Source organism: Stegostoma tigrinum, chromosome 35, assembly GCF_030684315.1.
Source record: "Stegostoma tigrinum isolate sSteTig4 chromosome 35, sSteTig4.hap1, whole genome shotgun sequence".
In the NCBI taxonomy this organism is placed as follows: Eukaryota; Metazoa; Chordata; class Chondrichthyes; order Orectolobiformes; family Stegostomatidae; genus Stegostoma; species Stegostoma tigrinum.
The window spans coordinates 16,520,642-16,546,638 of record NC_081388.1 but is presented as its reverse complement, the minus strand read 5'-3'; the positions used below and the strand labels follow the sequence as shown (position 1 = coordinate 16,546,638).

At 41.0% G+C, this 25,997-nt stretch overlaps 1 protein-coding gene across 1 annotated transcript; it reads left to right on the top strand.

Annotated features, from left to right (window-relative positions):
• Nucleotides 1-2,464: 2,464 nt before the first annotated feature.
• LOC125447556 (UV excision repair protein RAD23 homolog A-like) lies at nucleotides 2,465-25,628 on the top strand. Its single transcript, XM_048522036.2, has 9 exons — nucleotides 2,465-2,735; nucleotides 10,204-10,362; nucleotides 13,217-13,359; nucleotides 14,939-15,096; nucleotides 15,654-15,781; nucleotides 16,875-16,959; nucleotides 18,118-18,248; nucleotides 19,963-20,118; nucleotides 22,429-25,628. Exons 1-9 carry the CDS (start codon nucleotides 2,670-2,672, stop codon nucleotides 22,540-22,542), a joined length of 1,140 nt encoding a protein of 379 aa, XP_048377993.1. The 5' UTR covers nucleotides 2,465-2,669; the 3' UTR covers nucleotides 22,543-25,628.
• Nucleotides 25,629-25,997: the final 369 nt, after the last annotated feature.

Sequence of the window (25,997 nt, the reverse complement as noted above, 5' to 3'; positions counted from 1 at the left end):
GTTGGATTTTAGCTAATTGTAATATCAATTAATACAGAGGGTCAGAGGATAATCCTAACAAAGACTGTTATAATATGCAGAAAATTAAATTGAGGAGAAACAAACTGCAAAGGGCTAAAGTCATCAAATGGGCATGGCAGATGTTAATTATGATAAGTTATCCAGTTTGGATTTGTGCATAAAGAAATTTTTTTCAAGGGTCAAGATCCTGAAAGCTTGCCGTTCAGAGGGACCTGGGTACCATTTTATTCATCAGAAATAGCATGCATGTAAAACAAATTGGCGACCTTTTTATTACAAAGCCTGATGCTGAATGGTCTAGTCCTGCTATGATGCTTTCCAACTGCTATGTTCTTGACTACAGAATAAGGTAATTGAACTCCATGAAGAGCGCTTTTGTCAGATGGCAATTCTTTCCATGTTGGTGGTTTTCTCTCCAATTGATTCTATTAGATATCCCTGTGAGTAACCAATTTCCACACCTCCTGAACTGACCTCTTAACTCATTAAAACAGAGTTTTGCAGCATAGAATGAATTTGTCTATCACCTCTTAATAGATAATTAACCCCTGCAATCCCACCATTTCTATTTTGGATAAATATTGAAAATTTTACTTCCATAATAAGCCACTAGATTCTGCTTCCACTTTCTGGTTGAGCATTTTTCAAGTTGTAATTTTTTTTTAAATTAAAAGCAAGCTCCTAAATTTAGAAGTAAGGATTATGTCCCCTAGTTATGTACTAGACTTGCACTTTGTTTGCTTTTCAAACTATGGAAAATGCATGAACTTCACTTTTTTTTTGGGAGTGAAGAGTGTAATTACTGGAAGTAGGTTTTGTACAAGACTTCAGACTGCACAAATAGCAGTCATTTGCTCCAGAAAAACCATTTGAGCCAGGAGAGATTTTTTTTTAACAGCAATCTTTTTTTCAAAGAAAAACCCTACAGGCTGAGGTGCTGGAGCATGGTTGCAGTGTTGTCAATCCCAGTTCAAGCCCTCTATGTAAAGCAGATCTCCTATACATGCAGAAATCATTGCTTTTGATCAGCTATGTCACATTTCAGTACTTGTCTATCACTTGACTTGATTTAAAAGGTAATTCTTTATTTTGACAATATTTCCTGAAGACACCTGTCTTTCATTTTGAGTTCACAATATTACAGGAGTCTCAAAAGTGAGAGTTGGACTCCCAAGTAGGTTTGTAAGTTGGAATTTAGGTTAAGCGCTATGACAGACTGTCCCCTTACTCTGTCCTTCTCCCCTGCCACATTCTTGACAGACGGACTGAAACAGTTTTGAGGCTTCAAAATGGAGCCACGGTGGGGATGAATTTGGGCAACATTTTCTAACACTTATGCAGTTTGCATTCAGATAATGCTGTCCTGCTCAGTAATCCAAAGAAAATTTTGTCGCAAGTCCCTGACGAAGTTTTCTACGCTTAAAGTCAGAAGTCATACAACACCCAGTTACAATCCAACAGGTCTATTTGAAATCACCAGTATTTGGAGCACTGATCCTTCATCAGGTGATTGCATTTGGAAGGTTTGTTACTTCAGATAAACCTGGTCCCATATGACTTCTGACATGTTTCAGTGAGTGGTGCTCATCAGAGCTATTAACCTGATTTTTTTTTTAAATGTGATGCAGTGGAGTGCTTTGAGCTGCTTAGAATGTGTTGAGGTGGTCCTACAGTGCATTTTGTTCATAATTCCAACCTTAGAAAGCTGCCATGATGGAGACATGGATAGTAGGAACTGCTGATGCTGGAGAATCTGAGACAACATGGATGAAGCTGGATGAACACAGCAGGCCAAGCAGCATCAGAGGAGCAGGAAAGTTGACATTTTGGGTCAAGGCCACCTGAAATGTCAACTTTCCTGCCCCTGTGATGCTGCTTGGCCTGTTGTGTTCATCCAGCTTCATATGGTGTTATCCATGACCAGAGATATATCCCAGATATTTTCTAATCAATATTACATTTGGAAAATGTGGGACTTGCACCTGGCCTGCTAACCTAGCAGCAGGAACTCTGATGCAAGATATGGTCACTGATGCATTTTATTAAATTTTAAATTCTGCCAGCTGCCTTGATTGTTGTCTTGATTTTCTTCTTAAAAAATATTTTTGAACCAATTTATAATCCCTGCAGATACAGCAACAGGAGAGTGAACCTTTTCCCCACACCCCCCCCCCCCCCCCCAAAACCCTATACCTGCCTCTGCAGTGCCTGGACTTCTGGATGATTTGTTTGTGACATTAGTACGCTGCTACTGCCTATCCTCAATATAAATGCAAGTTTCTTATTTCCATTATCGTTTGCACATTGAAACTTAATTGCACAGTTGTCAGGCATTGAGACAAGTAACGAGTCCGAGTTGGCACATCTTCCCTCCGACTTTAGTGGAAGGCCACACACCACGTGAGATAGCCCGGTCGCCATGGCAATGACGTTACGCCAGCGTAGCGTTTGCGTAAAGATGGCGGTGGTGGCTTGAAGCAGTGGGGCCTTGGTGGAATCTTCGAGCAAACCGCAGGTGGCGGAGGAGCGGGATTACTTGATTTTTTTTTTGTTTTAATCGCCTTTTTTAAAAAAACCCACCCGGCGGCGGTTCCACTTCCCTTCCACCTCCCCGGCGAGGGGAGGTAAGGGGGAAGGAGACCGTCACCATGTTCATCACCGTGAAAACGCTGCAGCAGCAAACGTTCAGAATCGAGATCGACCCCGAGCAGACGGTGAGGGAGGGAAGGGGGTTCAACACTGTACTCATTTACCCCCCCACCTCACAACCACCCTAACATCTCTCACATGCCTCCAGTCAACGACCCTCACCTCCCCATCAACAGCCCTCTCAAACCCTCACAATCCCTCGCCCAACTCCATTTACTTCAATACAAGAGGCCTGACAGGTAAGGGAGATGAACCCAGGGCTTGGTTGGGACCGGCATGTCATAGCCGCTGCAGAAACATGGTTCAAAGGTAAACAGGACTAGCAGCTTCATGTTCCAGGCTGTAGATGTTATCAGAAGGAGAAGTGTGGTTCTTTTGGATAGGGAGTTAATTGCTGGGAGATCGTCCAATGAGGTTATAGTGGGGAAGAATTTAAAATGAGAAAGGGATGATTATCTTGTTGGGATTGTTAATAGCGCCCCCGCCCCATAGTCAGTGGGAAGTTGAGAAGCAAATATGCACAGAGATCTCAGATAATCTATAAGCAAATAGTGTTGTATTGGTTAGGGATTTTAACTATCCAAACACAGACTGGGACTGTCGTAGTATTAAGGGTTTGGATGGAACAAATTTGTTAAGTGTGTACAAAAAAACTTTCTTATTCACCATGGATGTATCTATTAGAGAAGGAGCAATACTTGACCTTCAGTTGGGAAATAAGGGAGAGCAGGTGATAGAGGTGTCAGTGGGAGAGCACTTTGGGGCAAGTGGTCTCAATTCTGCTGGTTTTAAAATAGTTATGGAAAAGGATGGAACTGATTTTACAATTTAAATTTGTAAATCGGATTGAGGCCAATTTGGAAGGTATTACACAGGAACTTCCAAAAGTTGATTGGGGAAAGCTATTCACAGGTAAAGTGAAAACCAAAGAACTATGGATGCTGTAAATCAGGAACGAAAACAACGTTGCTGGAAAAGCTCAGCAGATCTGGCAGCAGTTCTGAGGAGGGACCACTGTCCCCAGATGCTGCTAGATCTGCTGTGTTTTTCCGGGAACTTTGTTTTCCTTCCAGGTAAAGTGAATTTGTTTGGGAAGTGGGAGGCCTTTTAAGCATGAAATAAAAGTATTGACTATGAATGACTAGTATTTTACTTCAGTACTTAATGTGAAGAAGGAAATGGAACTTGGAAATAAATGGAGGTGGCTTGGAAAAGGTTGATATGACAGAAATGACTATTATGAGGGGGCATAGTTTTAAGGTGATTGGAGGAAGGTACAGGGGAGATGTCATATGTGGTGGGCATGTGGAATGCACTTCTGGCAGTGGTAGTGGAGTCAGATACTTCAGAGACTTTTAAGTGACTCTTGGATAGGAACATGGAGGATAGCAAAATGTAGGGTTTGCAGGGTAGGTTGATCTTAGTGGGATAATAGGTCAGCACAACATCGTGGGCCAAAGGGCCTGTACTGTTCTCTGTTTTAGGAGGAAGTGCTGGAGATCTTAAAATACATAAATGTAGATAAATCCCCACGACCTGGTCAGCTGTTTCCCAGAACATTGTGGGAAGCTGGAATAAAATTGGTGGTCACCTTTGCTGAGATATTTGTATCATCAGTAGTTATGGGTGATCACGGAGGTTGGCTAATGTGGTGCTGTTATTTAAGAAAGGCCGTAAGCAAAGCCAGGGAACTAGAGACCAGTGAGCTTTGCATCAGTGGTAGGTAAGGTGCTGGAGGGGATTCTGAGGGACAGGATTTACATATATTTGGAAAGGCAGTGTGTGATTAGGGATAGTCAGCATAGCTTTATGTGTCTTACTAATTAGATTGAGTATTTTGAATAGGCGACAGACAAGGTTGATGCGGGCAAAGCAGTAGATGTCTGTGTGGACTTCACCAAAGTGTGCGACAAGGTTCTGCATGGTGAAGTTGTTAGTAACGTTGGATCACTCGGGATCCAGGGGGAGCTAGCCAATGGGATACAAAATTGACTTTAAAGTAGGAGACAGGGTGGTGGTTGAATATTGCTTTTTGGACTGGAGGCGAGTGACCGGTGGTGTGCTGCAGGGATCAGTGCTGATTCCTTGCTTTTTGTCATTTAATTAAATGACTTGGATTTGAATATAGGAGGTATGGTTAGTAAGTTTGTTGATGACACCAAAATAGGTGATGTAGCGAACATGAAGAAGATTATCTCAGAGTACAACAGGTCCGTGATCGGATATGCCATTGGGTCAAGAAATGGCAGATTAAGTTTATTTAAGATAAATGTGACATGTTGCATTTTGGTAAGGCAAACCAGAGCAGGACTTACACAGTTATAGTAGGGCCCTGAGGAGTGTTGCCCAATAAAGAAACCTAGGGGTGCAGGTGCATAGTTCCTTGAAAGTGCAGGTAGACTGGGTGATGAAGAAGCATTTGTCACCCTTGCCTTCATTAGTCATAACATTGAATATAGAGTTGGGATGTCATGTTGCAGCTGTACAGGATGTTGGTGAGGCCACGTTTGGAATATTGCATGCAATTCTGGTTGTCCTTCTATAGGATGGATGTTATTAAACTTGAGAGCGTGCAGAAAAGATTTACGAGGATGTTGTCAGGACTGGAGAGTTTGAGCTATAAGGAGAGACTGAATACATTGGGGCTTCTTTTCTCCTGGAGTGTTGGAGACTGAGCTTACAGAGGTTTATAAGATCATGAGCGTCATGGATTAGGGAGTCCAAAGCTAGACGACACAATTTTAAGGTGAGAGGGAAATGCTTTAAAAAGGACCTGCGATGTAACTTTTTCACACACGGGTGGTACGTGTTTGGAATGAAGTGGTGGAGGCTGCTATGATTACAACATTTAAAAGGCATCTGGATGGGTATATGAATAGTAAGGTTTTAGAGGGGTATGGGTCAAATCTGGCAAATGGAAGTAGGTCACATTGGGATGTCTGGTCAGCACGGATGAGTTGGACCAAAGGGACTCTTTCCATCCTGTATGTCTCTGTGTCCATTCCCACATTTTCCCTTCTTCCCCCCGCCCCAACCGTCCTTGCACACCCAACCTCATCCATCCATATTCCACTCTGCCCCATCCATGCACAGGTCCCCATCCATCCACACGTTCCCCCACATTCACCTGTAACCCTGAATCCATCCGCCCCTATCCACAAATCAATATACATTCACCATGCATCTACACACTTGAATCTATCCATTCACCATATATTGACACTCCTGCTCATCCATTCATTCACATTTGCCTCCTTCATCATTTACTCCTTCATCCCCATCTGTTCACTGCCCCCATTCACTCTTACCCCAAACTGATCCACCCTACTTACAACTCAATACACACCCTCATTCAGGCACACCCCCTCATCTACACTCCCCACCAATCTACACACCTGAATTCAACAACACATCCCCATCTACCACACCTTATCTCTAATTCCCCCATACCCACCCCCTTAATCCATCAATCCACCCCACACTCTATTCACCCTGTCTAGGTGGCAGGGTCTGAAACCAAACCTGGGAGTGGTAAAGATGAAAGGAGAGAAGGAAAAGAAGAGACTTGCTGGAGTGAGAAGAAAGGGTGGGGTGGGAGGGACTTCCTGGAGTGGAAGAACAATGTGGAGCAGGCATACTGTAGTTTGGAGGGGTGGCGGTGAAGAGAGGCTGTTTTGGGTGAAAGAGGCATCCCAGGTTGGGGAACAGGGTTGGGATTGTTATAGAGGTTTGGAAGGGCAGACGTATAAGGAAGAGGCTCCCTGGTGATGGGGTGGGTGCAATGGTGGGGGAAGGGGTGGTGTGTGAATGGAGGCTATGTGGGATGCTAGGTTTCATTGAAGGATTGACTAGGCTTCTCTTGCTAACTCCAGTAGGTAAATCGGAGCCACAAGCTATCTTGAGGGTTTGAAGACCTGCAGTGAAATAGGGCAAAAACTGTTGTCTTGTAAAGAATTTCATTTGTTTAATGCATTTCACATCCATCGAAAGGTACCCTTTAATGGCTGATAACTACTTTTTTCAATATATGGAGTACCACATGAGCTGCCCATTTACACGCAGCAAGATATTGTAACTGCAGTGTGACACTGACCATCTTCTCTTTTCACTGATGTTGGTTGACGAATTAATGTAATTAATTTTCTGTGGTCATACACAATCTAATTTTACTGGATAAATTCCAGAAGTATCATTGTGAATATTGAGAAGTCTAAAACTTGATGATTGCTCCTCTGATGTCTGAGCTAAAGTGTTTAAATTCTCAGGAGAGAAATTGCAGCCAGGATCAAGCTACTTGGGTGAATTCCTAAGTAACATCAATTGGTATGAAGTCTTATTTGGTCCTAAATCTTCATATTTTCTAAATTAACAAGAGTAGGCAATAATTTAGTTCCAAGATTCTTCTGGATGAGGATTAATCTGATCTGGACAGGTCAATGTATGTGATAGTTCCTCTCAGGCTCTAGGTAATATTGCCATGTAATGTGTTAATAGATTGCGTCATCCTAGCTGCATAGTGGAAAGTTTGCCAACATCATAGCATCACAAAGATGATTGATTCACCAAACTGCAGGAATTTCCTACATATACACACAACTCCTCCTTGCTGACCTCTTGCCTTTAGTTTTCTTATGGCAAAGGTAGATGAGGTTTGCCTCAGCCAGGGAAGTGTGTGTGATCTGTATCATCCTTATAGAAATGCTACTTGTGTCCTCTTCACATTGCTTTGTTCGGCTTTTAAGGTGCAATGATGGAGTTCTGTAACTGTTAAGTTGGGCACTAGAGATACTGAGGAATGTCAGTGCTGTTGAGTGGAACACAAATCCTGGATCTACATCAGACACTTGTTAGGTATATAATAATCAAATATAATTAGCCTTGATCCTGTCCAGTCTCAAGGGGGCATAACTGCAAATTGAGGGGTGATAGATTTAAGACAGATGTTAGAGGCAGGTTCTTTACTCAGAGAGTGGTAAGGGCATGGAATGCCTTGCCAGTCAATGTAGTTAACTCAGCCACATTAGGGGCATTTAAACAGTCCTTGGATAAGCATATGGATGATAATGGGATAGTGTAGGGGGGTGGGTTTAGATTAGTTCACAGGTCTGCGCAACGTGGAGGGCCAAAGGGCCTGTTCTGCGCTGTATTGTTCTATGTTCTATGTTATGTTCTAAAAAAAATGTCTCTTACCACACCCACTCTGACATTTTGCATTTCTTCTATGAACCATTCTGGAGCCTCTAATTGAGTGTACCAAACTAGTGCTGTAAAGAGCCAAATTAAGAGAATCATTTTTAATTCATACAGGACAGTCGAGGTTGTCTCAAATGCTTGTTCTGGACCCAGCTCTCAGAATTGTTTTACTGTGCTTCACCCAGCTTGCTTTTGACAAGTTAGGAACACTTGAACTGATCACTAATAGCTTTTGATTCATCAATACTTGGAATGACGTAATATCAGAAATTTGGGAGGATTAGTGACTGAGGTATTCTCTAGCGTCACTAATTTCATAAATTGCAGTAGAATTGATTCCTGCTTGTATGCTGACATTAAACAGGGGGAATATTAATACCATTGGGCAGTGGTTCATAATCTTCAGAATTTTTAATGTTTAGTGTATCGGCCATTAATATTGACTGACAATCTGCAGAAGTGTGCGCTGAAGTGGGAGTCTTTAGTATAATCCATAAGAATATCAAGTTTGGATTCATGGCACTAATCAACTCCTCTTTGTATGAAATCTATTGTTGGTGAACTAATCTGCCATACAATGGCAGTTATTTAATGGTTTAGTGCCATTAATGTGACTCAGCAATGGCATTCAGGTCCCTGAACCTGAGCATTGTGGGCTCAAGGACATGAGTAAATCTAGGTTGACACTTAGATTCAATACTGAAGCGTTATATTGCTCTGGAGAATTGCACTAATGTGAAATACTGAATTCAGGTTCTGTCTGCCTGTTCAGATGAAAATGAAGCATCCACAACTATTTTTGTTGGAAGTCTCAGAATTTTGTCTGGGTTCTTTACAAGATTAATTTTGATGTTATTCGTTCATGGGATGTGGGCATCACTAGCTAAGGCAGCATTTGTTGCCCAGCCCTCATTCCTGCTGTTTGGAAGGGAGTTCCAGGATTTTGACAAGCCACAGTGATTGAATAGTGAAATGGTGCCAAGTCAGGATGATGTGTGAATTGGAGCAGAACTTGCAGGTGGTGGCATTTTGGTGGTAGAGGTCACGGTTTGGAAGGTACTGTTGAATTCTTTGGTGATTAACTACTCATACTTTAATTTCTTCTTTGCACAAATTGTGTAGGATCTTGCAGGAGCCAACTGTATTATTGTTTGTTTGTAGTTTTAAATAGTGTTAATCATTGTTAAATGCCAGCTGTATTTGAATAAATGTATTTCTTAAATTACCATGTGAAGAATAACAAACAAAATTTGCGCGATTATCGGCACTAAATACTTAGCTGTTGAAATTATATTTCAGATTTTTAAAATAATATTTTGCCCAGCTGTGGATTTTTCCCCTTGCTGTCTGGAAGCCTGTTATCCAATGGTTACAATGGCATCGACAACCCTGCTAATAGAACACAACATAGGAACAGGCCCTTCAGCCCACAGTGTTGTGCCGAACATGAAGCCAAATTGAGCTAATCTGTTCTGCCTTCCCTTGGCCCATAACTCTCCATTCCTTGCATATTCATGTGCTTATCTAAAAGTCCCTTAAACGCCCCTATTGTATCACCTTCCGCTGCCACCCCGAGCAGTGCGTCCCAGACTTCTATCACTCACTGTGTAAAAATAACTGTCCTCACATCTCCTTTAAATTACCCCCATCCTGCCCACCACCACCAGGCCAACATTAAATGCGCACCCCCTTGTAATAGTATTTCAACTCTTGGGAAAACAATTCTGTCAACCCTTTCTATGCATTTCATAATTTCATAGACTTCTATCAAGCCTCCCCTCAACCACCACCACTTCAGAGAAAACAACCCAAGTTTTTCTAGCCTCACATTATATCTCATACCCTCTAATCCAGGCACCATCCTGTTAAACCATTTCTTCACCCTCTCTAAAGCCTCCACATCCTTCCTGTAATGTGGCAACTGGAATTGAATACAATTCTATTGAGTTTACATTTACTGTTCTATTTGCCAAGAGTTTTCAGTCAGCACTGGAGACACTGGCCTGGGTTTCCTCACATTGGCATTGAAGTAATTTATAGAGCTTCTAACTGTCTCTTTAGTATCTGCTAACTTGGTAGAGGCCAGGAATTGAAACTGGGAAATTTGGTCGATGTAGCTCTTAAAAATGCAGTTTTCAAATCTAGAAATTGGAAGAGTAATGCCTGAAATGCATTTTTTAAATTGGTTGAAAAAAGGCGAACTAAATGGACAAAGTTGATATAAAGTACAAGGTTTAAGGTCTTAAAATTTTAACTAAAAGGACCGTCATTCTAGTTATTCTTAGTTGTGTCCTTAATGGTTGACTGTTTATTCCTGTCCTTACAAATTTTACATTGCAGGTGCAAGCATTGAAAGAGTGTATTGAAGCAGAAAAGGGCACTGGTTTCCCTGTTGCTGGTCAGAAACTCATTTACGCTGGAAAGATTCTAAGCAACGATGTGCAACTCAAGGAATACAAGATTGATGAGAAGAATTTTGTCGTTGTTATGGTAACAAAGGTATGCAGTGTTTTTTGCATTTCCAGTGTGAGAGATGATTGTGAGGAAAAACTTTTTCATGTACTGGATGGTAATGATTTGGAACATATTGCCTGCAAAGCTTGTGGAAACTGAAGCAGTTAATGATTTCAAAAGGCAATTGGATGGATTTTTGAGGAAGATAAATGCACGGGGTTATGGGACTATCGTAGAATCTGTACAATGTGGAAGCAGGCCAGTTGGCTCATCAAGTCCACATTGACCCTCTGAAGAGCATCCCAGCCAAACGAAACCCCTGTAATTCTAATTTTCCTATGGCTAATCCACTTAGCGTGTACATTATGGGCAATTTGGCATGGCCAATCCACCTAACCTACACATCTTTGGACTGTAGGAGGAAACCCACACCGACATGGAGAGAATATGCAAACTCCACATAGACAGTCATTGAGAGTAGAATTGAACCAGGGTCCCTAGTGCTGTGAGGCAGCAGTGCTAACCACTGAGGCACCGTGCTATCCCAAACAAATTGGATTGCTCTGTAGAGTGCTGTACCTGATTGACTTTCAGTTCTGATGTATGTACAACTCTGACTAATGGGCTACAACATCTCTGTGGATTGAAACACTAACTTTCATGTGAGTTATTTAGAATATGTTGATACTTGCTTTATCCATTGAAAAATAAGATGCCATAGAGGAGAGGTTATGCTAGCATTCTGACTTGTTCCCTCAGAATCTTCCTAAGTTGTCCAGTAATTGTTGGGGAGGTCATTCTAACAAATTCAATTGAATTTTTTTGACAAAATGACTACATATCTGGATGAGTATAGTGCATTTAATGTAATTTATATGGACTTCAATAGACTTTTGATAAGGTGTTGAATGAGAGACTGGTCAAGTGGGTGAGACCTTTAGGATCCAGCGCAATTTGGCCAAATGGATCCAAACTTAGCCTACTGGCAGGAGGCACAGGGTGCTTGCTGAAGATTGTTTTGGTGACTGGAAGCCTGTGTCCAGTGGCATACCACAGTATTAGGTGCTCGGTCCCTTGCTGTTTATGGTGCACGTTAATGATTTGGAAATGAATGTTGTAAAATTTGTCAGTAATTTTGCAGATGTTGGTGGTGTGCTAAGGAGTGAGGACAAAAACTTCAGATGACAAGAAAAAGTAGAAGGGCTCATTAAATGAACAAAACAATAGCATATGTATTTAATCCTGAAAACTGTGAAATGATGCAGTTTGAGAGGATTAACAGCTCAAAGCCGTACAGAATGAATGGTAAGATTCTGAGTGTTGGGGATGAGAGGGCCCATATATTTAGAGCCTTGGAGGTACCAAGGTGGATAGGGTAATTAAGAAGGCATACTTGCCTTTATTAGTTGAGGCACTGAATATAAGACCAAGGATGTTATGGTGGAGTTCTGTGGGACATTGGTTAGGCCTTTGCTGGAATAGTCTGTGCAATCCTGGTCACCAGGAAGGATGTGATTACACTGGAGAAAGTGCAGAAGAAACCCACCCGAATGTTGCCTGGCATGAGAGTTTCAGCTACAAAAAGAGATGAGGCTGGGGTTGTTCTCCATGAAACAGTGAAGGTTAAGGAGGGACCTGATTGAGGTGTACAAAATTATGAGGGGCAGAGAAATAGGCAAAGTAAAAGCAAAGTCTCCATAGTCCAACTGGACCATTGGGGCTGCTCTTTCATTAGAAAAATGACAGGTGGCATTTTAATCTGACAGTCACCATGCCTCAGGTGAAGGAAGATTTTGAGAAGGAGAGTCCTTCATGGTAATCTCAGCTGGTGTGAAAATTAAACCCATGCTTTTGACATATCTCTGCATTGTATTCCAGCCACTCCATCAACTGAGTTAAACCGAGCCCACCATGGCATAGGAATATCTTTAGTAAATTCCCTTACAGAGGTGTTAATTACCAAGCAGTTCAGATGCAAGGTGAGGGGCAGAAAATTTACAAGAGATTGAAGGAGAAATTATTGTTGTTTTAATTCATTCATGGGATGTGAGTGTCACTGGGTAAGCCAGCATTTATTTTCCATCTCTGATTGCCCAGAGGGCAGTTGAGAGTCAGTCACATTGCTATGGGTCTGGAGACACATGCAGGACAGACCAGCTAAGGACACAAGTTTCTTCACCTAAAGAGCAGTAGTGAACTAGATAGGTTTTTTCAACAATTAACTGTTTCATGATCATCATTATACTATTAATTCCAGATTTACCATGGTGGGATTCAAACCTGATTAATTCCTCTCTGGATTAATAGTCTAGTGGTAATACCACCAAGCTATCATCTCCCCTGTCTGCGTTTCTTTGTCTCAGATTGGTAGAGGCATGCACAATCACAATATTTAATATGCATTTGGATGAGTGCTTGAAATGCCACAGATACAAGACTGTGGATCAATTGCTGGGAAGTGGGATTTGTGTAGATAGGTGTTTGATGACTGGTGTGGGTGTGGTGGGTCTAAGAGCCTCTTTCCATGCTGTGATACTCTGGCTGAGCTGTTAGTTCCAGAACCTGTGTGTGAAAGATGTATTATTTTAGACCCCACCTACCCTATTCCACAATGCCTTAGTGAGCAAGATGTTTGGAGGTATATTGTAGGTGGGGTGATGAATATCAGTAATGTGTCAGCTAATTGATACATTACCATAGAATTAGCTGCATTTGTGTCTCGTCTCTTTTTCTGCAAGTTTCCATCCTTATCTCATCACTGACACAATAGTTGTATTTCTGTATTTTACAGGGAAATGATGCTTTCTTCAAGCATACTCGATACCTAATTCTGAATTAATTCAATGACTTTGAATAGATGTTTAATTAAAAGTGCAATCTTTTGTTTATGAATTTGCAGCCGAAGAGTACCCCCACAGAAACAGGATCTGTTTCCACAGTTGCACCATCCTCCACACAGTCGCAGCTGGAAGGAGAGGAGAAACAGAATACAGATGATGGAAGCCAGGCCCAGACTATTACCAGCTCTGTTTCAATATCCAGGTATGAGATAACAACAAAATCTAGCAGTAGCTCCCAGCTTCCTTTGAAGAGAAAGGAAAAATACTCTAATGTGTTTTTTTCCCAAGGTATGGAAAAGGCTCAGACTTGATGAAAAATGTGGAGGCACTTGCGGATTTACTGTTAAGTGTCTCCGGGTGAAGCTCTCAATCTTGGTCGGTGGGTAAGTTCACTCCTAGGTACACTGCTGAGCTGTGCAGACTACAACACCACTACCAGCTTGCATTTGTATTGTGTCTGTAATATAGAGGAATGTCCCAGAGTGTTTCTTCGGTGCCTTGTAAAATAAAATATGACGCTCGGCTACATAAGAAGGTTTTAGCCTGGATGTCCAAAACTAGTTCAAGGAGGTAGGATTTATGAATTCTCTAAAGGAGAAGAGTGATGTACAGAGACAATTCTAGCACTGGAGGCCTAGGTTACTGAAGACACACCACCATTGGTCAAGCAGTTATAATTGGGAATGCATAATTGGGAATTAAAAGAGTACAGACATCGAGTGATTATGACGATGAAGAGATCTTTGAGATAGGGAGTAGACAGGACACAGAGGGACTTAAAAAGAATATAAGTTCCTTGGTTAAATCTGTGATGGTGTCATCATAGTTATCTCAGATTGGCAGTGCTGGAACTGTATAGTCGGCCTGTGTGCCCTGCACTAGGGCACTGAACAGCAAAATGCTTCTGGTTTCTGATCACTATTCCACCACTGCTGTTGGAAAGTGAGTGATCGTTAAAATCAGTTTGTACTCTAGTACCTTCCATGGATGAGCAGTGCATAATTCTAGCGTGAATATAAGAAATAGTCCACTGCCTGAAAAAATGAAGGCAACCAACAACAATAAAACTTTGCCCTACATCAGTGAACACCTTTAGAAGAGGAGTGGAGAAAAGGGAGGATGGGAGAATCCTGTCTCTAGTGTAAGTCATTCAAAAGGTTCCTTTTTAGCTGTTGTTTTGTGAAAGTCAGTTACGACAAGCGCAATGGACATCTCGTTGATGATATGGCAGTTCTCCAGCATGCTCTGCTATGGATATCAGAATTTAAATGCATAAATCGAATCAGCGTTCTGTGTTGGCAGATGTGAATATTTCTGCCTTTATTTCCGATTTCCAGCATCTCCAATATTTGGTATTTTGTATCAGTTCAAGGAGATAAGACTCTAAGAACCACCTCTGTGTATGTTAACTAAATCTGGATCCCTTATCCTACTATCAAAATTACCTGACTCTCAAAAACCTGATTCTGTAATTCGACCACTAGGAAGGGATAACCAAATATAGCAGTGCCAGTGCAGGGGCATAGATATCATGGAATCTGGAATAAAGGTGATTAGTAAGGAGTTTAAGGACTACGGGGAAAAGGTAGGAGAATAGGATTGAGAAACATACCAGCCATGGTCAAATGGTGGAGTAGTCCTGATGGGCTGAATAGCCTAATTCTGCTCCTGTATCTCATATCTTATGTACCAGTGCTATTGAAACTTCAGAATGATGCCATCTATATCTGAATGATGTCTGAATTGTTGATGAAAGATACCTCTTAAATTTATATTTGCAGTTCAATGCCCTCTTCAGGGAGTGACATACTGTCTGCTCCGTTGTCAGTTAGTGATCTGCACCCTGCTCACGTTTCAATGATCGATTTAATCTCAGAACCGCGTTTGCAGAGTGACGTGCCCGAAGATCTTCCCCATGATGGTGCGAGCACAACTACAGGTCAGTAAATCTATAACTTTCCTTTTTTTCAATAAACACAAGGAATAGGACCAAGAGGGGAAAAAAGAGTGAAGTCTAAAAATATCTACTATTAGAAATCATATTGTCAGCTTACAGTTTGCTGTTCCTCCACAACTGGAATAAACATAAGTCAGTTATCGCAGAATTTTACAATCATGAACTGCAGGAGGGAACTTTAAATATTCAGCGTCATCTGATCTGTTTGTGGCAGAAACTTAATTTGTTTGTCAATTTGATTTGATCTATGAATTAAGTCCTGTGCTATTGTTTACATTTTCAGTGTCACACTTGCCCTGCTAGGAAACTCCCTATTATTTTATGACATTGGGCAGCATCATGAAAGATTTGCTAGTGCTTGTGTTTATTATATCTGTTAACATGAAATTGATGAATAATGTTGAACATAGACTGCTTTGTTGCCATTTGCTAATGCTGAATGTTTATGTCCCTCTAAAAGATTGTAATTTTGCAAACAATTGCCAGTACACCACACAAATCATGTTTTTATTATAAAATGTTTCATTTCTCCTTTCCAGTGAGGGACAACGCTTATGAAACTATGCTGTCAGAAATTATATCAATGGGTTATGAGCGTGAGCAAGTGGTGGCAGCATTAAGGGCAAGCTTCAACAACCCGCACAGAGCTGTGGAGTACCTGCTGACGGTAAGGTGTGTGTGTGTGTGGACATGCGTGGATGCTGCACACCCCATTTGCTGCATGTTTATCTGGCTGTATCTTGCAAAATAATGGGATTTTGCGGGGATGGAAGACTTTAGCTGCAGTCCTCAGAAAGGGATATTATATAACTTGCCATTTTTTTCATAGGACTATACAAGGTATAAAACATAGGAACAATGACCACCTCATCTGCCTCACATTGTAATCCCCTGTTTCTTTCTCTGTTATGCTTGAATACCTTTTCAATGCATGTATGCTATTCGCATCAAAAAATCCCAGTGGTAGTGAGTTTCACATTCCTAAATTTGCTTTTAAAAGTTAACTTATTTTTCTCATCAACGTGTGAAGAAATGTTATTGCACACCTCTGGAACAGGTGGGACCTGAACCCAGGCCTCCCAGTCCAGACTTAGGGACACTACTACTGTGCCACAAGAGGGCTCCTCCACACATTTTGGGTAAAGAAGTTTCTTCTGAATTTTCTACTTTTTTCTGGGGCAGGGGAAGAAGAATCGACCTTTAGCCTGTGAAAATGTGATAGTGAGTAAGAGACAAGATTAAACTTGACCTGGACCAATGCTGGCGGTTCCTTCACTCTCACTGGGTCAAATTTCTGGAACCCCCTCCCAAACAGCACTACGGATCTACTAAACAACATGAATTCCAGCAATTCAAAGAGGCAACTCACCACACCCTTATCGAGGGCAATTAAGGACAGGTATCAAGTGTTGGCTTAGCCAGCAATGCTCGTGTCCTGTGATAGGTGTATAAATGAAAAAAAAGGAAAAGTAGCATGTCCAAGTGGTTTTCCTTTGGATATGAACCACGTTAATCATGTTTAAATTGTAATGTTGTGCTTAACAATGAGGAAGTGTAATTTTCCTGTGCTCACTGTATTTTTCTCAATAATAACCAATATTACAATCAGCTGCCTCAATGGAATAACTGAAAGTGGGAGAGGGAATGATAGGAGAATGCAGTATTTATGCTGTATCATAAGAATTCAGCATTGTAAATGTTAATCAACCTTGCTGCAGAGCTGCATTGAATCTCTCTTGCCTCCTTTTTAATCTTTATAGGGCATACCTCAAAGTCCAGTGCAGGAGAGTGCAGCGTCACATGATAGTAATGACTCTGGTCCATTAACAATCCCAGAACAACAAGGTAAAGGACATTGTATACAATTTTACTATTAGCGTAGTGTGATGAAAATCATTGACCTGAAACGTAAACCCTGTCCTTTTTTCTCTTCACTGATGCTGAATATTTTCAGCATTTGCAGTTTTATTTGACAGAGCTGCTCCTTGATTACCATGCTGAAATATTTGAGTGTTTGCTGCAGTAGTTGGAACTTTTAATTTAACTTTTCCTTTCCTCACTCTTGCTGCTGTGTCTGTTTGCTGGAGTACTTTGCTGTAGGTTCTGGAATGGGGTGCCAAAGACACTATGGAGCCTCTATGTGGTTGTTATTTATGCATGAGTCAAGACATTGAAGATGGTCGGTTACCTGACTGCAGGGGCATTCAGCTAAACCTGATAGCCAGATGTTTAATTTCACTACGTGATCATTAATACTGGAAGTGATTTTGCTTGTGTCCTTGCTGAGACTTGCTTACTCATTGCTGGTATTTCTTCCTTGTGTGACTATTTTTCATTCCAAGTCAGGACCTCAACAATGAAGAGTAAAGCCTAGGGGAATATTACTGCTGAGTTCCCATGGGATCACTGGATTAGGATCAGGGGTCTGAGCCCAAGATTTTTTTCCAATTTCTTTTACACAAAGGCACCAAAATCTTTCTTGTGATCCTACTGCTGCCTTCTCTGGGTGCTTACCTGGTAAGGTCGAGGGAATCAGTTGTCTGAGCTGGTGTTTCACCAGACAATTCATTTGGGCCCAGTAGAGGCAGTGTAGACAGGATGGCCAAATGGCTGCCTCCTGTGCCATAATAGCTCCAGGATCAGATTTCAAGCCTCTTGCCAACAATGCGCTGAAGTCAGCCAATAGAAGGAGGCTTTTTATTTAAAAGACCTGAAAGGATGCTAGAAATCAGAAACAAAAACAGAAATTGCTGGAAAAACTCAACAGGTCTGGCAGTATCTGTGGAGAGAAATTAAAGTTTATGTTTCGTGTGCAGTGATTCTTAAGAACTGATTTTTTTTCCCCTGTTCCCTCCTGTCTTGTACTAGCTACCTTGTCACTGTAGTGCAAAGAACATGAGTTGAGGAACATAGCAAGCAGCCTGGTACAGACAGCACATTTGCTGTTCATTGACCTCCAGTCAGTTGCTGATTCAGACTTTTAAAATTCCTTTTCTTGCTCAGCTGAGAATCCTTTGGACTTCCTCCGGGATCTGCCCCAGTTCCAAAACATGAGACAGGTACTTCAGCAGAATCCATCAATGTTACCAGCCCTGCTCCAACAGCTGGGCAGAGAGAACCCACAGCTATTGCAGGTAAGGATGAAAGCTATCTGCAACTTTAACGCATTGTTTGCAACAACCTGAACCTAGACATATATATATATATTAGTTATGGTGCAAGAAAGGCAGGTATGCTTCACCTTAATTTGCGGCATTAGGATGGAAGTATGACCAACAAGAGCGAAGTGAGGAAGTTTCACATGCATAAAGCGATAAACTTGCAGGAAGGGTAGTGAAGGCAAAAAAAATGGAAGAAATTTGATGTTATAATTGAGATGAAGAAGGAAATGTAGGGTCTTTAATCTGGCTGAACTAAGGTAGAAGAGAGGTTTTTCTCAGTCTTTCTTAAGACTAGTTTCTCAACTTAGTGAGTGTATAATCAATATGAGCTCAGCTGTGTTAGTTTACAAGCCTTTATTCTGCTAAGGAATGAGTTGGAAAAATGGAAGAATATTAAAAACTTCTTATTTTCCTCCTTAATTACCAAAATACTGATTCAAGCACAGTTCGAAATAATTTAGAAAGAGTAGCCTTACAGTGCTGTCTTCCTTCATATAAAATCAGCTTTGTTTAATTGGTAGCAGCCTTGCCTGAGTTACAAAAGATTAATATGCCGGTACAGAAAGTTACTAGGAAACCTAATATAATATTATTGTTTACACGAGGAGAAATGAGTAAAAAAAGTAGTGAGGTTGTGCTTCAGTGAAACAGCACAGTGGTGAGACCGCAGCTGGAGTTGTGTGAGCGGTATTGGAATCCTTATTTATGGACAGATCTAAATGCATTGAAAGCAGTCGAGAGAAGGTTTACTAGTCTAATACTGGGAATGGGCATATTGCCTTATGAGGAAGCTCAGACAGACTAGCACACATGCTGTGGAGTTTAAAAAATGTGAATTGATTGAAATATACAAGATCCAGACAGTCTTTACAAGACAGCATTTGGAGAGAATGTTACCTCTTGTGGGATTCTAGACTGAGGGGCTCACTGTTTTAAAAATAAGGGTTGCCCATTTAAAACAGAATTTTTTTTCTCTCCTGGAACTTCCATCTGAAAAGACAGTGGACAGCAGAACCTGTGAATAATTTAAGGTAGAGGTTGATAGTTTAGTGATAAACATGAAACTGAAAGTTTAATGGAAGTAGGCAGGAATGCAGAGTAGTCATATCAGCCCAGAACTTTTATATTAGTGGATCAAGCTTCTGGGGCTGAGTGACCCGCTCCTGCCCTAATTCATATGTTTGCTTGTAACCTCACTGCCTGCTTCAGCATGTTTTGTAGCCTTGCACTTGAATGTCACTGGGGCATTATTGCATTGCTGAATGAGCAGTCTTTTGATTGAGATATTAACCTGAGGCTCCATCTGCTTTGAATGAATTTTGAGAGATCACATAACAGTATCTGCAGAAGAACATGGGCATTCCATCTATAACTCTCACTTTCAAAAACCAGTTGCTGCTATTATGGGACCTTTCCATGGAAAAGTTAGCTATTCTTTGGAAACATATCCTGGTGATATATAAACAAAAAGGTTTAATTTCCTTTCTCAACTTGGAGTGGTAGCCTTGATAGTACATTTATGCCCTAAGGCAGATGTTGTTGTCTTCACACCAAATGTACTTCTCAAATGTCAAAGGAGTCATTCCATTTCAAGACAAATTTATGTACATGAAATGCTTGTGATGTTCCAGTATAATAGGATGTTACATCAAAGCAGTTCTAATCATTGGTAATGGCTTTACTGCAGCAAATCAGTCAGCACCAAGAACACTTCATCCAGATGCTAAATGAACCTTTAGAGGATGTAACTGAGACTGAAGGGGAGATGGGAGCAGTTGGAGAAGATGCATCGCAGTCAAGCTACGTTCAAGTTACACCCCAAGAAAAAGAGGCCATAGAGCGGGTCAGTGAATACCATGAAAGAATTTAGCTAAAGTAGAAAATATATTTTCATTACATTGAAAACTTACTTCCTTCTCTGAAATTGTAGATCTCTTTGACTGTTCAGTAATGGGCTATGAAGAGAAAATTACTTAATATCTCTCTTCCTTTAGCTGTGTTGTTTGGAAGAGCCGGGGAGCGGGGAAGTGCATCTTGATGCAGGGAGCACAATCTCAGAATGAGGGGCAGGCCATTTGAGACTGATTTGAGGGGGGAGTTTTTTTCTGAGTATGGTAAACCTTACAAATCCTCCTCATCAGAGGGCTGTGGAGACAGAATCATTAAGTACGTTCAGGATGGAGATCAGTAGATTTCTAATTGCTAATAGCATTAGGGGATATTGGGATGGTGTGGGGCAAATGGCGTTGAGATGAAGATTGAGCATGATTTAATCTAAGGGCCAGATGGCCCACTCCTTCAATTTCCTGTGTTTCCATCAACTCTTCAAATATTATCAGGATGGAAATTTCTCAGAAGTGTTGCAATTCCTTCTTTATTGTTTCTCCCTTCTTTCTGTGAGGCTGTTGACTTGAGCTGTTTATGTTTACATCAGGTACCTCACATTTTCCAGTAACTTGCTGCATTTAGTGTCAGCAGGCTACTCAACTGTTATAGCCAACTCCCATCCTAAGTTTTTGACACATGTACATCACGACCAGTGCCACAGCATATGTTCCCACTAACGTCCCTTAGCTGTGCACAGCGTATTTGTTAGCCGTCCACTTCCTTCGAGATTGCTGCCAATGCATCTTAAAGTGGACTGAACTTGTGCGTGGCCCATTAATCCCTGGCACAGCATGTTCCTGATTGCTGTTTGAGTGCACATCTCCCTTGAGGGAATTATGGCTGATCCCTTTGTTTTTTCTAACCTAAGGCAGATAAGACCAATTTTAGCAGCCTAAATGCTGCTCTAGCGGAACTAAGGTACACCTCAGAATTAGGGACTATGTGGTATTTTTGACTCTGACCTACTTGAGAATGATGCATCTCTTCATTTCAAACCAAGAGATATCCATTGGGTCAATCAATAGTGAGGAAAGCTGGCTTTCTCTTTTCAATAATATTTAGTTATAAATGCAACTCATGGAGACTTTGTAGCTTTCTATTACATCTCAAACACTGACCTCTTATAATCCAGTGAAGGTAGAAAAGATCCTTACAGATACTTGCAAATGTACTATTCTTTTTGTCTGTGTGTGCCTGCACCATGCTTCTCAACTGACCAGTGAAATGGTTTTTGTTTTGTGCAGTAATACTGCAGTAACCCTGAATAAGAGGCATTACTATTGTGAAGTACAGCTGCTGAAAGGCAACATATGGGCTCACTCTGGCTCGGGTGATTCAGGCTAGATAAAGGAGACAGGACAAATGGCAGGATATTATGAGGCTGGAGCATAATCAGGTTATACGACTCATAAGATTGAAGCCTGGGTCGTTTGTTTGTTTACTTCCCTTTTATTGATTCTTGGAGAAAGCAAAGCAGAGGGTGATAAGAGGCAAGAGCGGTTTCTACACATCATCAAGATCAGGTAAATATGGTCAGATTTCCTTCTGAATATGTTTATGGAAAGTTTTATTTTAGACAAAGTGCTCAGTTTTTATGATCATGTTCTTATGCCTGCCCAGAATTTATTGAGTTCTAATTTGCCACTGACCTTTTTGGGATTTGAAATCACATGGGTTACTGGCAATAATATACAACTTTCAGTTGGTTCATTTTGCTCCATTCTTGTGCCCACAGTGCTGGCTTCTTCCAAGTACTGTAGTAGTGGCAACAGTTTCCCTTCATCCTGCTTCTTCAGTGACTATCATATTATAGTTTTATAGACAGATAATTTAATTTTCTGTCCTGACATCTGTACTCATCACTTCCTATGGTTCAACCTAGACTAAGCCTTTCTGGTGGGCCTGAATTGTGTTTGCGTTTCCAAGCTTATAGCATTTGTGGTTTGGTATTTCTTCTGACTTTAAATTCCACTAATCCCTGAACTTCGCTGATATATCTATGCCTCTCCACTTCTGGCCTCTTAATTATCTCAGATTTCTTGCCACTTCACCGTTACAGTTGTGCTTCCAGTTGCCTCGGCCCCCTTGATTCTGTGCCTCTTTCTCTCTCAAGCTGTCTTTGAAACTTAAGTGTCCTAATTTCTTAGGTGGTATGGTATCAAATTTTGCTTAATAATGGGCTAGAAACACCTTGCGATGCTTGACTGTGCTTAAATGCAAGTTGTTATTATTTGACATTTGCTTTTCCTTTCTGTGTCTTGCACAGTTAAAAGCCTTGGGTTTTCCTGAGGGCCTCGTCATTCAGGCTTACTTTGCCTGTGAGAAGAACGAAAATCTGGCGGCAAACTTCTTGCTGCAGCAGAACTTTGATGACGAATGAACAACAGGGAAGAAACTCCTGGCATAACTTGGATGTCTGACTATCTGCTCTCAAGTGCGCAAACCAACTTTAATAGAAATGCTATCTTTCAGCTGTGAATGAAAATAATGATAGAAATAACAATTAGAGACTGTACATTACAGTTTAAGTGGGGCTGGAAACATAACTAATTTTAACCTAGAAACGCTGCAATTTGAAATGGGGGTGAATTATCTTCAATATTAAAGGAAAAGAAAACTGTAAATATAACTTGTTTACTGGATTAAAGAATTGTTTTCACCTCAAATGGTACAAAATTAATCCTCCCAAAAATGGGGAGCATGCGGGTGTGAGATAATCCATATTCAACTGAATATTTAAGAGGGTTCAACATTAAGTTTGAGAACCCTGGGCACAAGTGCACTAACTGCCTGCTTTAATAGCAGATGCTTCTCAGCCAGCGTATGCAGCAAAAATGGGTATATGACTGGACCTTTTTGCTGGTTTACCTTTCACACCTTAGTTATTGTGTACACCTTTGTGTGTGTATATGTGTTTCGTGAACTACCTTGCATCAGGACCATCACATGGCAACTGTGCACAACCAAGTCATTGCATTTACATTATAAAGTAGTTTATTTCTTACAAAAAGGGCATGGGCTCTGCACCTTTTGGGGTGTTTTTTTTTTCCTTGTTATCCCACTTAAAATAGATTAAGACTGATGGGATAGAACTTTGTTTTCTTTACGGTGTCATATTGATTTGTCATGGCAAAGACACCTGTCTTTAAGAGTTTCTGTGTAATTAAAAGTTATTTTTAATTAATTTGGAAATGACCTGTGTGTTGACTTTTTGGCTGATTTGTTAAAGGATTACATTGTATTCATAATATGTTCAGGCTATTAAAGCCCAGATTTCCTTACTATTTGTGTAGAGGTATGTGATCTTAAATGAGTATGAAGAGTTAGCATCAGTGCCCACTAGATTAAGACAGGTGCTCCCTTGCGTTAAACAAATTATGTACAATGGAGTTAACATTGTAGGTTGGATAATGAAAGATCACCAACCTGAAATGTTAACTGTTTCTCTCTCCACTGATCCGGTCTGGTCTGCTGAATATTTTCTGTTTCTCCATTAGCATTCCAGCATTCACCACATTTTGCACTTGTGTACAAGTGTTAACTGTACCACACAATGGCAGTACTCACTTCTGAGTCAAAGGGTTATGAGTTCTTGTCTTACTCCAGAATCCATACAGACACTCTCGATGTTAATCTGAGGCCGTCAGTGACCACCAGGTAGATATCACTGGACTGTGTGAAGATTCACAGGTGATGTTGTTACTGGTGCTCTGGGCACCATTTATCTGTCAACCAACATCATTAAAACATCTTTTTGTCCTGAAGAAACATAGAACAATACAGCGCAGAACAGGCCTGTCCGCCCTCGATGTTGCACCGATGTGTGAACTAATCTAAGCCCATCCCCCTACACTATCCCATCATCTTCCATATGCTTATCCAAGGACTGTTTGAATGCCCCTAATGTGGCTGAGTTAACTACATTGGCAGGCAGGGTGTTCCACGCCTTTGCCACTCTCTGAGTAAAGAACCTGCCTCTGACATCTGTCTTAAATCTATCACCCCTCAATTTGTAGCTGTGCCCCCTCGTACAAGCTGACATCATCATCCTCGGAAAAAGACTGTCACTGTCCACCTTATCTAATTCTCTGATCATCTTGCATGTCTGTATTAAATCCCCTCTTAGCCTTCTTCTCAAGACCCAAGTCCCTCAGCCTTTCTTCATAAGGCCTTCGCTCCAGACCAGGCAACATCCTGGTAAATCTCCTCTGCACCTTTTCCACTGCTTCCACATCCTTCTTGTAATGGGACGACCAGAACTGCACGCAATATTCCAAGTGAGGCCGCACTAGCGTTTTGTACAGTTGCAGCATGACATCACAACTCCAGAACTCAATCCCTCGACCAATAAAACCTAACACACCGTAAGCCTTCTTAACAGCACTATCAACCTGGGTGGCAACTTTCAGGGATCTATGTACATGGACACCAAGGTTCCCCATCCACACTACCAAGAAATTTTCCATTGGCCCAGTATTCTGCCTCATATTATTCTTCCCAAAGTGAATCACCTCACATTTATCCGTATTGAACTCCATTTGCCACCTTTCAGCCCAATTCTGCAGTTTATCCAAGTCTCCCTGCAACTTGCAATACCTGAAATGTTGACTTTTCCTTTCCTCCAGATGCTGCCTGGTTTGCTGTGTGCTTCCAGCCTCCTATTTGTCTGCCTTTGATTCCAACATCTGCAGAGTTTCTTTTTGTCTCTAATCATTAAAACATCCTCTAGTCTTTGTTGCAGTGCTGTTTGAGGGACCGTGCGGTGCGTAAATTGGCTACTGCGTTACAACAATGACTGTTTCAGAAATGCAGCACTTTGAGACGCCCTGAGTGATGTGGAGACAACTCTTTCATTTTCTTTTCACTTTGATCCACCTCAGAAAGATAAAAGGGTGAACTGTGTAAGCTTCTGAATCCAAGATTGAGTCTGCCTTCAACCCACTTCGCAATGCCACTGTTTCCGAAATATTTTCTCCCAGCCAGAAGAGCCATAGAAAAACAGGAGAGGTTAATCTATCAAATAAATGTCTAAGCACATTTTGTTCAACATTGTTTTAGCCAGTGACAAATGTATTAATTGCTATAAAATTCAAGTCTCAACTGAATGTTTATTGTACACATTTCATAATAACAGTGTAAAGTTCATCATTAAAATCTGTTTAGTTTAGATAATGAAAGAATTATCACGAGAAGTATATTGGACCTATGCTACCTGTACAGCTCTTTGGTAGATCTACCCAATTAACTCCTGAACCCACTGCTTTTTTTGTCATTGCCCTGTAATTTCATTCCCTTATAATTTTAATATCTTGATTATTGCCATTTTTTGCCCCCAGCGTTCCAGCCTGTCTTTAATTCTGGGGCCTAAGACTGCTGACTTCAACAATTGAGGGAATTTTACAAGGGTCCTGTTGCAACTTGAATATGTTGTGTTGTGTGACATTTTCCATTTCCTGCTGCTGAATATTTTTCTGTTCGCTGAACTGCTTTAAAAGCCATCTGAGCTATATTTGATAGTAACCTTTCACATTAAACCATTAACAAGTGCTTAATTTTTAATAAAGGTGATAAGGATGGGGAGTGGATAGCTGTTGTGCTGAAATATGTGTTTTCTGATTATTAACATAACTGAAAAGTTTTCACAAGTTAGGTTTACAGTAAATTAGGATTAATCCTCATTTGGAGATAGCAAGAACTGTAGAGACTGAAGTCAGAGCCAATACAGTGTGGAGCTGCCGGAACACAACAGGTCAGGTAGTTTCAGAGGAGCAGGCAAGTTGATGTTTTGGGTTTACACCCTTCATCAAACCTTGCCCTGATGAGCACTGCTCTAAT

Bases quoted from the DNA above. Each gene is read 5' to 3' on its own strand.
- LOC125447556 (XM_048522036.2), top strand. From the start codon at position 2,670: ATGTTCATCACCGTGAAAACGCTGCAGCAGCAAACGTTCAGAATCGAG. The intron at 15,097-15,653 runs GTCAGTAAATCT...TCTCCTTTCCAG, and splicing joins TGGTGCGAGCACAACTACAG to TGAGGGACAACGCTTATGAA. The intron at 20,119-22,428 runs GTCAGTGAATAC...TGTCTTGCACAG, and splicing joins AAAAAGAGGCCATAGAGCGG to TTAAAAGCCTTGGGTTTTCC.